The sequence below is a fragment of the Phaethon lepturus genome, unplaced genomic scaffold (genome assembly GCF_000687285.1).
Source record: "Phaethon lepturus isolate BGI_N335 unplaced genomic scaffold, ASM68728v1 scaffold40153, whole genome shotgun sequence".
Taxonomy (NCBI): Eukaryota; Metazoa; Chordata; class Aves; order Phaethontiformes; family Phaethontidae; genus Phaethon; species Phaethon lepturus.
In genome coordinates this window covers 288-15,753 of record NW_010529113.1, presented here as the reverse complement: position 1 = coordinate 15,753, position 15,466 = coordinate 288, and the positions used below count along the sequence as shown (strand labels likewise).

At 44.7% G+C, this 15,466-nt stretch overlaps 1 protein-coding gene across 1 annotated transcript; it reads left to right on the top strand.

Moving 5' to 3' along the window:
- The first annotated feature begins 2,185 nt into the window (after positions 1–2,185).
- On the top strand, positions 2,186–13,575 carry ASXL1 (additional sex combs like transcriptional regulator 1). The gene is made up of 11 exons (XM_010283841.1): positions 2,186–2,265; positions 5,082–5,190; positions 6,308–6,428; positions 6,503–6,600; positions 6,950–7,043; positions 7,334–7,486; positions 7,874–8,037; positions 8,119–8,215; positions 8,710–8,815; positions 9,284–9,899; positions 10,640–13,575. The coding sequence occupies exons 1-11, from the start codon at positions 2,210–2,212 to the stop codon at positions 13,562–13,564; spliced, it is 4,539 nt and encodes a 1,512-aa protein (XP_010282143.1). The 5' UTR covers positions 2,186–2,209; the 3' UTR covers positions 13,565–13,575.
- The last annotated feature ends 1,891 nt before the right edge of the window (positions 13,576–15,466 follow it).

Genomic DNA, 15,466 nt, shown 5'->3' with positions numbered 1-15,466 from the left:
CTGATGAAAGGTGGATGTGGCATGGGCAGCATGAGGTTGGAGAGGGATGGAGAGCCAGAGCTGTAGGACTTTCCCAGTTCTTCCATTAAGCAGCCTGTACACTTAATGTAGCTGTTTGATTGGAAATTGTTCCCCTGAGCATAGAATCTTTTATCTTTATGTAAATGCTCGTTCATGCTCAGTTTCAGGCTATGCATTTTGCTTGCTGTGTCTATCACTTGAGAGAGGTTTTATAAGCTGTGAAGAATTTCCTTATTTTTCAGAACAGGCGTGTTCCATTTTGTGGATCTTGCACTCAGCTCGGGAGCGATGTGTTTCCCCGTCAGCTGTCTGCTCCCTTTGAGTGACGGGGGGGTGACAGTTCACGAGGCAGGCACGGAAACGTCGTAACCTATGGAGTCTTTTGATTAGTGGAGGAAAAAGTATGATGGAGCTGTGTTGACTTGGAATTAAAATTGTTTACCCTTTCTGAATATGGCTTACCCCTTTCTTTGATCTTTTCTTTAAACTCTTTGTATTTTCATTGTGTTTTATCTCAGGTTACGTAGTTCTCAAATTTCTGTCCCCTACCAGGTTAGCACCACTGATGCTTATGGTCATCAAGCATCTGAAAAATACATGTTGAGTGGATATGATGGGTGGATATGATGTAAGAAGTTCCTTTTATTACAAAATATAGTTGAAGTGCAGACCTACAGTGACATGGGTTGGGTTTTTCTTTAGTTGTGGAGGCTGGAGATGGTATGGAGGTGCAAACGGTGCCCTGCACAACCTTTTTTTTTTTTTTTTAACCCCCCCCCCCCGCAAATGTCCTGTTCAGGCAACTCCAGAAGGCAGACTATAGGCTTTGTGCCTTCACCATGCTGCAGTGACTCAGTTCTAGATGTTGCTGATATAAATGGGCCGTTTGGGTTCCTCCACTGGCTTCTCACACAAGTCAAACTGAAAGACAGCATTGTGCTACTGACTCCTCTAAAGCACGGTGACAAATGAAATGAGGATTTTGCATCGTTGCGGCCATTACGTTAGGGGAATTTAGACCGCGGTTACGATCAAAAAGTTCCCGAGTGAATACCCGTTGCTGCTTTTCTCGGATGTTTCAGGCCGTGTCCTGTGCCGGTATCGCAGTCTCTGCTCGCTCAGGTCTCTCGAGTTCAGTGTCTTTTGCATTCAGGGAGCAGCACTCTCTGCTTCAGTGGAAGGTGCAGGAAGGCGCGTGTTGGGCAGCTGTAGGGTAATCTGCTCCCAAAGAAACATCGTGGTTTACATCTACTGCAGCTTATTTTTGTTCATTGTTTCCTGTTTATGTGGGTAATCTTCTTATCCACAGAAATGTCCAGTCCTCTTTTTGAAGCCTTAAGTTCTTGCTTCTAGACATCTTTGAGCAGTAAGTTCCACAGGATTTAAAAAAAAAAAAAAAAAGTAATAGTCTCTTTAGTTCTTCGCATATAAGTGGCAATTCTATTCTTCATATGTGAAAGGATGAGTTGTTATTTATTGTATTGCCTTTTAAATACCTGATTTTACTCATTTTCTTTCAAAGGCAAGCAGTCTAAATCTTTTTAGTGTCTCTAGACATATTTTTTTCCACACTTTTCACTGTTATTGTTGTCCTTTTCTGAATTCTGTCCTTCTCTGACAAGAATTCTGACTCTTACCCGTGGTACCCCTCTTGAGGTGGAGCGAAGATGAAATGAATGCAGTAATCCAAGGAAGGTACGCTATTGAATTATATAGTTGTACAGTAATACTTTTATTGGCAGAAAAATACTGGATGCTTTATTGAGCGGTAGGAAGGTATATGGCAGGGAGAACATTATACACCATTAAAGGTTGCTGGCCACTGTACAGTTTGAAGGTTGTATGTGCCAGCAGCTCGGTCTAATGTATGTTGAAGTCTGTGGTAAAGCTTCCACTGGTTTCATGCTATGGGGTCAAGGCCAAATTCTGCTTTTTCTCTCCTTCATGTTTGTATTTACCAGATTAAGGTAAGCCTTTTGTGATGCTTACCGTGATCTAATCTTGAGATAGCCTGAAATTTTTAGCGTGTGTCTTTTGCAGATGAATAAAGTTTTAAAACTTTATTGGAGCATATTATTGGAGCTGAAACGCAGCTTATGGAGTAGTTCTGTGAATGCAGAAGCAAATTCTGTAATGACACATGGTCTTTCTGTCTTTTCAGGTGCTGGAAAATTACTCTGATGCTCCTATGACCCCAAAACAGATTCTGCAGGTCATAGAGGCTGAAGGACTAAAGGAAATGAGGTTAGTATTGATGATCTTGTCTAAAACAGTGTGGAGCATGGTGGGGGCTGCATATGAAGGCTTGTGTTCCTTCGTGCAATTCTGCCTCTTTGCCAGCCCACTTTTCTTCCTTTTTTCTCTTTCCAGCATGGTAATTTCAGATGACAGTATAGACATTTATATACAGGTTGTGTTGGGTTTTTGTATTGTTTTTTTTTTCTTTGACAATAACTGGAAGCTGTTCTTGGATTTTTTTTATAACGTACAGAGTCCCCCTCATCCATCTATTATAAATTAAATGCCTATTGCAGATCAGACTCCTGTATTGTGTTGTACTTACCACTTATTTGTATGGTTCTCTAATAAGTAGCTTTCTGCAGTTGTGACTCTAGTTTGAGACCAGTTTATCTCCCCTGATGCTTCATTTCTAGAGCAGACATGTTTTAGGACACTCAAAGTCGTCTTTATTTTACAGTACTGTACTGGCTTCGGCTCATATTTTTGAACACCATGATAGCGCAGCTCACACTGTTGTGGCTGTTGACATTGTATGGAGGACATGCCCATCTCAACATGGTTTTTATATGGAAAAGAACCTGATACAGAGCTTCGGAACTTAACCTGGTTAAGTTCCTGTGAACTTCCATCTGTTTCTGTGACAATAGTGGAAGAGAAATACAGTGTCTTGCAGACCAAAGCAAGCAGGTAACCGTGATAGTCCAAATGCCTCGGTTAGTGCTGCATGGCAAAAAAAGAAAGTTTGACTACCAGAGACAGAAAAAGCAGTCTCTTCTGGCTGCTGCCCATTGATTGACTTCTAGGGAATCCAGATGTGTGGACTGTTTCTAGCCTTGCTTCCCCCTCACCTTGATTCTGTGGACTGTTTTCCACCATGGTGTTTGCATTTCCTGAACCTGCGCTTTACCCAGCCACAGAAGGTAAACCAATTTCTTCTAGGACCTAGCAACTCAAAGTGTTAGCTTGTTTCTGCTCCTTATTTGTGTTGGAAATCAGGAAGCAGCTGGGATGGTTTGAATAGTGAAAATTGGTGATGCATACAGGAGCATCGTGTGTAGGAGTTGCCATTGTTCGGAGAGGGATGATGCTGGCGTGTGTTGCTGCATCAATACCGGAGCTGTTAAAACACCCACCTGCCACTGGCGATCCTTGCTGAGGAGATCTTCACTGGTTTGGATATGGGTGGTCGTTTCACAGCTCTGAGTAGAATTCAGACAGGTTTTTAATGAGGACCCTCCTATAGCTTTGTTTTACTCGATATTCTGCACCTTTCTTACATCACTCCTTTTAAGCAGATGATTGAAGATCTATGTGCATAGGCTGTCCTCTGCTAAAGGTAGTAGCAGTTCTCTCTTCACATACATAAATTATCTTGGTGCTTTCCCAGTTTTGACAAGTGACCTGTCACAGCATGTAACTAAAGACCAAAATTTGGAGAACATGTCAAGTTAAATCCCATGGAGCTAAATCATTCCTTTAAAGTTCGGTGGTTTTCCCTTGGGATATCTGCTTTTCCTTCCCTGGTCATTAATTCTCTGCTTTAAGAAAAGACTGTTTTTTTCGGAGCGTAATTGTTCATAGCATAGAGGCGGTGATCCTTGCTGGTACTTGTATAGAAGCCCTTCCTGAAACTCCATTTCCTGAAGGAAATAGCTTGGTGCCTTGAGATGTTTTTCCCTTTGCATCAATACTGAGCCAGTGTTCCCTGGTTGGGGGTCACGCTGGTCCGCTGGGAGGGCTGTGTTCCGTGCGGCTGGCATTCACGGTCCTGCGCGGCTGATGCTGAGCCAGGACACTTGGGCCCAGCACCATTGCTGAGTTCTAGCTCCTAGGAGAGTTTTAACTGTTCATTTTTTATCTCGTTTTGGGGAAAACTGTTTATTTTGCCATTCTAAGAAAGTGTGCTCTGTGGCTGCTTAGCGTGCTCGGAGCGCTCTGTTAAACACGGAAGGGAAAACACTGTCTAACAGGACTGAAGACTGGAAATTTTCTTCATAGGATCTAAAAGTGATACAGGGTGATTTTGTCTGTTGCCAAGGCTTGTAAAGAAATGTTGAAAAACAAATGCGTTCAGGGTGGAAACAGAAATTGTTCTGAGTTTTCAATTTTGAGAATTATTTTCGTTGAAATACTTTGTCTCAATCCCACTTTCAGTTTCACTTTTAATAATAATGAAATCGATACTGCTTTAATGTCTCTTCCAGGTAACTTTCTGCCTGTACATGTGTGACATATTGGAAAACATGAGTTTATGTGGCGCAGAAGTTCCACCAGTGTGAGCGTAGGGTGGTTGCTTTAACCAGGGAGTTACATAGGACTTGACAAATCAGGTCATCAGACCTTTTATATCTAACTCTGCTAGTGCAGTTTTGGCTGTGACATGTCAGACAATACATTCCAGAAACACGTATGTGTACAATTTATGCTGGTTTTGTTTACATCTTTCTACCGCTGAATAAATCTTTTTTTTTTTTTTTGTAAAATCAATCCAACTCTGAAGGTTTCAAGCAGAGAAAGGGAGGAAACAGGTAATAAAAATTAGAAACGCCTAAAAAAGGCTGAGAGTAACTTGAAAATTGGCATAACGTTTCCTGTTTTCTGCCAAATACTTTGCTCTGATGTTTTGAGGCTGATGTACAGGTCAAAAAGGAAAACAGTAATACTGTTCTGACTGAAGTGCCCATCCCATAAAGTTAACGAACGTCATCTCTGTTCCCCTCAGTCAGCTAAATGGTCCCCATTTAAACAGATCTTTCAGGCTGTTTTCTTGATAAGGCCATTTCTTAAAACTCACTGTTTTCTGCCTTCCTGTGTTTCAGCGGCACTTCTCCCCTAGCCTGCCTCAACGCCATGCTCCATTCCAATTCAAGGGGAGGTGACGGCCTTTTTTACAAACTGCCTGGACGCATCAGCCTTTTCACGCTCAAGGTAAATGCTGAGCTCCTGCTCCCAACTGAGTGCCGAGGTGCGAGTTCTGCTTGTTATGCATAGCTGAGTGTTAAACCGTCACTGAGCATCGTATGAGCTGAGTGTGCTGCATGTGAGATGGTCATGTGAAAGAGTGTCTGGAATTCATTATTTTATTAGAGCTTGTACCTTTCAGCAATTTTCAGTCATACATGATAAATGCCTTTAAAAAAACCCTATTATTTCTTGAATTGCACAAGCAAGATAAATCCTCTTATTCCAGTACTTGGTGTCCAACTCAGGTGGCTGCTTATCGAAACAGTCCCATTCACTCCTTTTCTGCCATCCACAAGGGAACACAGCCAAACCAATAAATTAAATTGGTCCAAGAGCTTGTAGCTACAAGTAAAATATCTTGATAGGAAAATGTATATTCATCCTTCTGGTTGGTTGTTTTATGTTCCCCTGCATTCTGTGTGTTTCTAGCATCACCATTTTCCTCAGATCTTGAGGTCTCTCTGGAACATTTTTTATATCTAATCTAGTTTATTGTCCCAGTAATCTTAAATGTTGAAAATATTTGTCGTCTTAGGCTTTTCTTTTGCATTGTTGTGTACTGCTGGATTCCATGATAAGTGTCAGTTTGATAGACTACAGATACCTCAGCTATTCACTTGCATCTTTTTTTCTGCTGTCAGAAAATTTTGTTGAATTGCTGTATTTTGCTGAAAACAGATGACATTGAAATAGCTTTGATTATACAAGTAGTAAATACATCTCCTAAGCTTACTATCTTAGTAGCTGGCTACTCTGATGCTGCCTGTTCTTTTGCAGTAAGAAACTTTCTTTATGAGAAACTGCTTGCTCGTAGAAGAGCGCGATGAATTATTAACCTTACGTATTATGGATCTGGTTGAGTTACTTGCCTAGGAGGTGTCTATGAGGTGTGCTAATAGTTTAGATGACTTCTGTTCCACTACGAGCCCAAATGTGTCTTTCTGCATCAAGGATTAAAACAGGGAAGATGAAAGAAATTAAGCTTAAAACTATATCCACTAAACAGTCTGTTCCCATTGGTTTAAGTCATAGTGGTTGGGAGGGAGGACTGTAGCCACCCCAGTTCTCTTTGCCCATTTAGAAGGATGCCTTGCAGTGGTCTCGGAACCTGTCTGTGCCAGAAGGGGAGGAGCTGGAGGACACGGCAGATGCAGAAAGCTGTGAGTCCAATGAAGCAAGCACTGTGAGTGGTGATAATGATGGTAAGTGTCTAATGACATTAATCTTAAACTATAAGATCTACTTCTGTGTCTGACTGAGAGCCCATCTCTTTCAGTGTCTCTTGATGAAACCTCCTCTAACGCCTCATGTTCTACTGAATCTCAGAGCAAGGGACCTGCTGCTACCAGGGAGAGCTACAGAACCGCCTCCCAGGTAGGAAAAAGTGGGACTAATGGGAAGCATGAAGCCTCTCAAGGGAAGCTTTCATTACTGCATGATAGTTGGGTGATCATGACAGGGACTAGTTGTACACAGGTGCCTCAGAGTTACGGGGCTGTCTCCTTAGGTGGGGAGTTTACACTACAGGGAGGGATCACATACAGGAGGGTAATTTTGAACTCTCTGCTATTCTTGTGTAATTATTATTATATGTGATCACACCTGAAGATTTAGCTAGGAGTCAGGTGGTTCTTCAACTGGGAAACAGCTTAGAAGCTTATTTTCCCCCCTCTGTAATGCCTTTGTTCCTTTGTTTTGTTTTTGGTTTCTTCCTGGACCACAGACAACCAAACAAAAGAAAAAGACTGGTGTAATGCTGCCACGGGTTGTCCTAACACCACTGAAAGTCAATGGGGCACACATGGAGTCTGCCTCTGGTGAGCATTGCTTTTGTTGTGGTGATTTTCTGATGACTGCAGGGATGGCTTTTAATCAGTTGTCCCTAGTTACCTGTAAGTTTGCCTGAGGATTTCCCCAGCACTCGGTGAGGATGCATGTGACTGTAGGGTGGTCTGTTATGTTTAACTCCATCAAAACAGTTGGTAACTGGGCAATACCCTGTAATAGTGGATCCCTTATTAGCAAATAATTCTTGTATGTTAAACCACTCTCAAAGTTTGGCTTCTGCTGTTCTTTGCGTATTTTTATGAAATTGTTTCGCTTTTAGGTTTCACAGGAAGGCATGCTGATGGGGAGAGCAGTAGCACATCCAGCAGCAGCAGCAGCTCTTTGGCCCTGTGCAAAGCCACCTTGCGTAGCAGAACAGAAATAAACAGGGATCCTCCGCAGCTTCTGAGAGGTATCCGAAAGCCCACAGCTGGTAGGTGCTTCTGATTAAAGTTAGAAGAATAATTGTCCATAAAAGCAGAATATGTTGAAGTCGGTGTACATGTGAGAAAACACCAAGGTTCCCTTCCTTCGTAAGGCTCGCAAGCCGGACCTTCCACCTCGAACGTTAGTCAGACAAGTTGTTTAAAAGTTTGCCTACTCTGAAGAGCAGCATTGAGAGTTGTACCTGAATGTGACAGAAGTGTGACCTCATACCAAAATTCTAGATGCACATCTATTAATTAGTGGTTTTGAGAGTCTTTCTCCATACTTGAACACTACAGTCTTTTCTCGTATATCTTGCTCCTTTTGCTGTAGTAATGCTGAAATACTTTTATACAACAATGTTTATTTTACTTGCTTGTCCTTAAAACTGCAGGGCAAATGAAACGAAACAGGGGTGAGGATATTGACTTTGAAACACCTGGCTCCATTCTTGTCAATACAAACCTGCGAGCCCTGATAAACTCCAGAACCTTTAACGCGCTCCCGTCGCACTTTCAGCAGCAGCTCCTTTACCTCCTTCCAGAAGTTGATAGACAGGTATGAGGGTGTTTTCCATTCACTGCATTGCCTCTTGCTTGCAGAACGGCTGGAGCAAATGTTTTCTGTTTGTCCCATTAGGTTGGGGCCGATGGGCTGATGCGTCTCAGTGGCAGTGCTCTGAATAATGAATTCTTCACTCATGCTGCGCAGAGCTGGAGAGAACGACTAGCTGATGGTGAGTAGGTTTGCTTTCCTAGGTGGCTGGAGAATAGGTACTCATTTTATGGGATTTTTTTTGTCTTTCTTTTACAGTTAATGCATGGCAATTTAGGCCAGCAGTGTATCTGGCTATGTTGACCCCAACTTTTCTTTGGTTTTCTTTTTTTTTTCCCCTTTAAAATCAAAGATGTGTTTTCCTTTGGTGCCATGGGACCTTCTGAACGAAGTAGTGGAGGTGTAAAGTAGTGCCAGACTTACCTTTCCTTAAATGATGGCCTGTGTCTAGTAAAACATGATTTTTTTCAGACTTGCTTGAAAGGCTGTGTGACCATTGCCCTTAAGGAGTTGCAGGCAGCACGTGGATCCATAGTGAAGTGGAGAGTGGGGTGATAGCAGAAAATCTGTCCTTTGTATATATAGCTACTGTACTACACTGTATAAACACAAAAGGTTGCATTTGCACAGTCAGTTTTGTTTGGAACTGAATTTCAGTCTCTGGCCTCCATGTAGGTGAATTCACTCATGAGATGCAAGTTCGAATTCGACAGGAGATGGAAAAGGAAAAGAGAGTGGAGCAATGGAAAGAGAAGTTCTTCGAGGACTACTATGGACAAAAGTGAGAAATTTTCCCTCACCTATCTTGTTTTATCTGGTTTTCTCTAGGTGGCAGAGTGTGTATCTGCTTGTGGATACCTGAGAAGATGCAGCATAAACTCCTTCAAAAAATACAGGTTGTGGGGTGAATCATTCAGACTGTTGCTCCAGGGGAATCCTTAGTGAAATTGGCTGCGTCACAGCAGAATTTTGTAGCCTATTTTGTTTCCCAGACAAGTTAATGTCACTCGTTTTCCATCACAGATCTTCACATCATCTTCTTTTTCTCATTCCCTGTGATAGTAATGTGGGATAGCAAATGTATAGGTTGTCTCATGGCAGACTGACTTGATGAGGTTTTGATGAGTCTCTGCTTTGTAACCTGTACGTTGCTGTGTATGGTGGTGACAGTATAGTTATAAGTAAAAGATGAAATGCTTAAATTAGAATGGGCTTTAGATTTTACCTAGTTTTTATGTTTACCTCATAGGTTGGGCTTGACCCAAGAAGAATCCCAGGAGCAGAATTTGGTGCAAGAAGACGCTGAGAACAGGACAGGACTGTCTGTTAAAGGAGAAGCAAGACTGCCGCGCAGTCCCTCTACACGGCAGAGAGATGGGCACTTCAAGAAGCGCTCCCGGGCCGACCTGCGATGCAGAGCCAGGAGGAGCCTGTACAAACTGCGTGAACCCGAGCAAACGGAGGCTTCCAAAGAGACTGCTGCTGTGGGGCCAGATTCCTCTCTTCATCAAGAGACAAAGCCTGAGGTAGACCTGAAGAAAGATGATCTGATGAGCCCTTTGGCTGCAGTACTGAAGTCAGATAGTTCAGAATTGCACCTCTCTCCAGAGACTTCCAAATTACACAATAAATCGGAAGATCTGTCACTGGCAGCTGCAAACAGAATTCCCAGTTTGCCCCAGGAGAATTCTGCTCGGGAGTCAAAAGACCAGAAGAGGAAATGCTTTGAGGAGGCTGCCTCTGCATCCTTCCCCGAAAAGAAGCCCCGGCTTGAAGATCGTCAGTCCTTTCGTAACACAATTGAAAGTGTTCACCCAGAAAAGCCACAGCCTACTAAAGAGGAGCCAAAAGTCCCACCCATCCGGGTAGGAAAGAGAATTCTAGCTGCTTGGTATCTCAGGGCTGTCATGCTCAGTAGCATCAAAACGTTATTAAAATGTCAAGTGTTGCCATCTTAAGAGAAGAAGTGGAAGGGTTTCATTGGTAGAGCTGGCTAAGTACCTCTGATTACCACAGTTCTCTCTCTTACTTAGACAGGCAAAGAATGGAAAATCATTCCAAGGTCTTCGCACAAGAGCACAGGGTAACCTTGACCTACTCTGTTAGTTCGCATTTCTGTGGATACAGAAATTACTTTTCTTGAAACTAGATGACTTGTTGCAAGAGAGACCTTTGAATCATGTTCTTTATCCTGTGTAGTTTCTCAGTTCCTTTCCTTTTGGCCAGAATCTTAGTATTCCTTCTGACTTTTTTGATTTTGACTAGAGGTGTCCATCTTGTTAGCTTCAGGGTAGTCATCCTGATGTAAAGGAGACCATTTTCATTTCTGAAGATCTCAATGCAAATCACATTTCGTATTTGACTGCTGGCTCTGGTAAAACAATGTTAATATTAAAGTGAGCTTTACATATCACATGACAGAGCAGATAAGCAGCGGTTTCAGGGAACATGCTACTTCTCTGCCAAAATTAGTTTTTTAAGTTGGAGTTTTAAATTTTTGTTGAATTCTTGTGATAAGAATTGTGATGAATAGATGCTAATAAAATGCATTTCACTGTCTGAAAATGGTCAAGGTTAGAACTAATTGCTTTTCCCTTTCTTTCAGATTCAACTTTCACGTATTAAACCACCCTGGGTGGTTAAAGGTCAGCCCGCTTACCAGATATGCCCCAGGATCATCCCCAACACGGAGCCCTCCAGCCGGGGCAGGTCTGGGGCCAGAACACTCGCAGACATTAAAGCCCGTGCTTTGCAAGCCCGAGCCCAGCGAGAAGCTGCTACAGCCGCCATTGGAGGTGGGGGTGGCCCAGGTGGAGGGACAAGCACTGATGAAGGAGGTGGTGGAGGAGAATCCAGCAGCCATACAGAGCACAGGAGGTCAAAGAGAGCTCATGGAAAGCGTTCGTCAGATCTACAACGAACACAATTACTGCCGTCTCTCCATCTGAACGGAGACAAGGCTAACTCCGCGGTGGCTGCTTGGGAGGCTAGCGCGAATGCCTTCATCTCTTCAAGACAAGACCCCTTTTCTTCAAAGATTGAGGGAAGTGCCGTTCTGGAATGCGCTGCAGGCACTAGCTCAGGGGAAGCTCAGCCTGGTGGTGGGTCACCTAGAAGGCAGTTCTGTGATGCTTTGACTGGGTCGTCCTTAGACAATGCAACTTCTGAGAGGCAGGAGGAAAGCCCCGAGCAGCTCTTCTGCGACCCAAGGACCGAAATCGCATCTTGTGTTGCATCACAGGAGACGCAAAGTACAAAGCTGAAATGCGTGGTACTGCCAGTAAACGGTCTGTCTTGTTCTCAGGTGCAGGGAGCTCTGATCAGTCCTACGGTAGATAGGGTTGTGTCGGAGCTCAAAGATGGTAGTGCTCCCGACGAACAGCTGGATTATCATCCTGACGTAAAGGAAAACTCCTCCAGTTGTCCTGCTCTTCTGCCAGAATTGTCATCAGGTGGTAAAGAATGCCAAGAGCCAGAAATGGTATCTAGATTTAGATTTAATGGCTCTGAAACATTAATGGAAAAACGTGTTGCTGATGGTGGTAACTCCAAAACAGTGACTATTGGCGTGGGGAAAGCAGTCCCTGCGCTTTGTAACTTTTCACACCTGCAAGCAGAGAAAGAGAATGATGGCCAACTAAGTAATCAAGAACAGAATACAGAGTCTCTGGTGAAACCTTCTTTACACAATGACTTTATTTCTCAGAATAGGATAGATACCTCTGAAAAGCTGCAGCTGAGGGAGAGGTGCCCCAGAACAGAACCAGAAAATGCACATCAGCTACTGAGAGAGACTCAAGAGTTCAAGGCAAACGGAGATGATGAAATACAGAGTACGCACAGCGAAACAACAGATACTGCTTCAGATTTTGAAGGTGACGTAGCTGATGAGAATGTAGAGATGGATATATGTTTCAGAAGTGTCCGCTGTAGGGAGGTGGCTGGGAAAGACGCTTCCTGTCACAGCAGCACTGAGAGATGTGGTAGGATTAGGTCAAAGTCATCTGTGGAAACAGATAGTCTGGCCTATGTTGTGGACTTCCCTGCAGTTGCAGTGATGAGCACTGCACCTCCATCTCAGAGGTGGGGACCACGTGCACCATTGCCCCAGAAAGCCGAGCGGCCGGCAGGTTCTGCTCAGCCCATATCCTCTGTTGAAACCAACAACCCTTTGGTGATGCAGCTGCTTAAGGGGAACCTTCCACTGGAAGAAGTTCTCCCAGTATCTCATGCCAACATCAAGCTGGAAGTTACACAGCCACCACTGGACAAGCAGTCAGAAAGCCTCTCCCTGCAAATGGAGAGAGGTAGCAGTTGCTATTTTGGCAAAGAATCTTCTCCAGATGTAGGAATAAAGGCGAGTGCCCTAAGCAGGAGTGGTGACTTCCGCTCGATGAGATCTTCTGTAGATCCCCAGGAGAAGTGCGAATCAGGGGCAGCATTGCCTAGAGCAGAGGATGCGGAGGATCGGTCTATTCCAGAAAAACATTCCAAAGTTGGCTCGGCTATAAGCTGCCAAGACCAACTGGCAAATGTGGCAAGTGCCTCTCAGAAGCCTGGAGATATGGGCCCTCGGGAAAGAACATTTTCTTCCTGTAGCTTTGAGGAGCAAAAGGAGTTGCCCAAGGTCCATCTGATGCCACAGCACAACCCATTAACAAGTGTCATCACAAATAACAGTCCGGAGAAGTTGAATGCCTCTCCGGAGCCTAGGTTTTTATCTCCAGCTGTAACTTCTCATGGTCCGAATCAGCCAGGGGGTACATCAGTCAATAAAAATTATCTTGGAGTTCAAGGCAAAAAACTCTTTGGTTCTGGTTTTCCTTGCAACCCCAGTGTTAGACTACATCACTCCAGGGCTTTGGATCCAGTTGCAGCCATGGGAACCTTGTCCCCCAGCAAACAGATTCCTCTGAACAAGAGCTGTGCTTCAGGAGAAGGAATGCCAGCTGCAAGGGAAGAATGGACTTCAAAGCAGCACACCAACACCCTGGGAGGAATAAAAACCGAGAATGTGTTGTCATGTGGCAGCCCAGCCAAGAGTGACACGGAGAACCGGAAAGATGCAGCACAAAACCCCGTGGAGCTGACTGAGCATTTGCAAAGTGTTCCGCTGGTGATGGACTTGCCATTTTTTAAGTTTTCGAGGGAACCAGGAAAAGGACACAACCACCCGTTGGAGCCTTCTTCCATACCCTCCCAGCTCAATATCAAGCAAGCGTTTTATGGGAAGCTTTCTAAGCTGCAGCTTAATTCCACCAGCTTTAATTATTCATCCAACGCTCCAGCTTTTCCCAGAAGTCTTGCTGGAAGCATGATGCAGCTAACCCACAAAGCGAACTTTGCTGCAAACCATAATACGTCCCTTTCTGTGCAGATGTTTGCTGATAGCAGCAGTGTTGATGAGATATCGTTCAAGTGCTCGTGCAGCCTTAAAGCCATGATCATGTGTAAAGGCTGCGGGGCGTTTTGTCACGATGACTGTATAGGACCCTCTAAGCTTTGTGTATTGTGCCTTGTGGTGAGATAATAAATTATGGCCATGGGACAAATTGTATATTCAGTGTGTGTATTTTGATAACGACTGATCCTAAAACCTGTACACAAAATACTATTCTGTTTATAGTAGAAATGCTATTACACTTTGTTTTGGTGAGGAAAGTTGACTTGCCTTCCCACTGAAATCTACGGTGCAAAACCCTTTCTTGCTCACGGTTACACTCTGCTATCCGGGCTGCGCCCCACTGGAGCGATCCTTCTGCTTAGTGCTATCGTGGAAACACTGGTTGTGCTCTGGTGCACGTGCTGAGGCTAATACCTGAGCGAGAGGCAGTTTGCTGTGGCAATCCGCGGACCCTCTGTCGAGGAAATCTTTGCATCCAAAGGAACTGGAACAGGGTGTTTTCTATTTCAGGGCTGCACTAGATGAGGCCCTACAGTCTTCCGCTCTCCCCTTCTGCCATCTCCATTCTTGGTTTGTGTGGGAAGTACCGCTGGACAGCAAGTGAAAGCAAAGAGCTGCTCTGCAGGCGACGGTTCTCTACGGTCTTTGGATGCTACAGCAGAACGTGGTGCCCAGTAAAACTCTCTGCAGGCGGCTGTAGAGCCGTATACAGCGAAGCGTATACTGGATGGAGCCAACTCGGTGGTTGCAAGAAGAGCGGGGGGGGAAAGTGGCAGGTGCCAACCCAATGCCGTCGTCTGGCCTGCGGGAAGATGTGTGGCCCGGGGAGCTGTGTGCCTGGCTGGACTCTTGGACCAGCTGATGTGACTGCCTCTTTTGGCTGACTTGCCACAAACTAGTGTGAAACGTCGGAGGTTCTTAGCAGCTCGTTGACGTGGCCAGCCATCTCCGCGTTGCAGCCCTGCAGTGAGGACCTTAACACGACAGCATCTGACCACTTGCAAGAGTCTAGCTGTGCGTCTGTGTGACGATCATCTAACATTTAAAGCAGTGTTTTCTCTTTTTTTTTTATTTTCATTCTTGGATGTATAAAGTGAATTATTTGGCTCCTGTAAGTATCCTCTATGCATCTGTTTGATCATGTATTTATATGTTGTACACAGTACTGGCCAACTCTGTAAATGGATGTAATGTACATAGAACATAAAGGGTTCTTTTTTTTTTTTCCTTGGATTTCCAGGCTCTACAGCAGTATTGCATTAAAGTGGTGTTAGTTATTAATCTGCATCTGTAGTCAGAGCCACTGTATTCTGTCTTGCCTAACGTGAGGCTCAACACACAAAGGTGTCTCGGTTCTGACAGCCTCCCTCTGCCCGGGCCTCCGTGCCGCGCTGTGCAGGCAGCCCATGGCGCGTGGGCTCGAGGATGGCCTGGTGGCATCGGCCGAGGCGAGGGTGCTTCGCCGGTCGCTCCTCCAAGCCTTTTGCCAGTTGGTGCTGGAACTGAGCTAGAGCGTGGCCAGGGCTGCGTCGCAAGGCGGTGAACGTCCTTGTGCATCCACAGGCTGGGGGCAAAAACATGACTCTCCCTCTTTGGAGCAATTACTTACCCGGAGTGAATTGCTTCCGCGGGGGGAGAAGTCAGCTTTTTTATTTAAGCAGCGGTAGGAAGAATTGTAGGGGGTTTATTTTTATTTTTTCTTCTCGTCCCTTTTCTAGCTCTATCCTACCTCCCTTGACCATGCACTTTTTTTTTTTTTTTTTTTGGCCGTACAAGTCTCCATTTGAGATGCGAGCCTGAGGGATGCAACACGTTTAGTCTCGGAAACAGTTTATCCTTAACGCATCCAACAGCCTCACGTGGGAATGAGAGACCAACAACGTGCGCGCGCGCCTGGGGACGAACAGGACCTGCGGCATTGGCGAGGGCGGGGCGGAGGTGTGAAACCTGCTTACCAAAGACGGGGAGCGGAGCTGGGCGCCCGGCTCTGCCTCCTCGGGGGCCACTAGTGTACGGACTGAATGCTCT

Bases quoted from the DNA above. Each gene is read 5' to 3' on its own strand.
- ASXL1 (XM_010283841.1), top strand. From the start codon at position 2,210: ATGACCCCAAAACAGATTCTGCAGGTCATAGAGGCTGAAGGACTAAAG. The intron at 7,487-7,873 runs GTAGGTGCTTCT...TTAAAACTGCAG, and splicing joins TATCCGAAAGCCCACAGCTG to GGCAAATGAAACGAAACAGG. The intron at 8,816-9,283 runs GTGAGAAATTTT...TTTACCTCATAG, and splicing joins GAGGACTACTATGGACAAAA to GTTGGGCTTGACCCAAGAAG.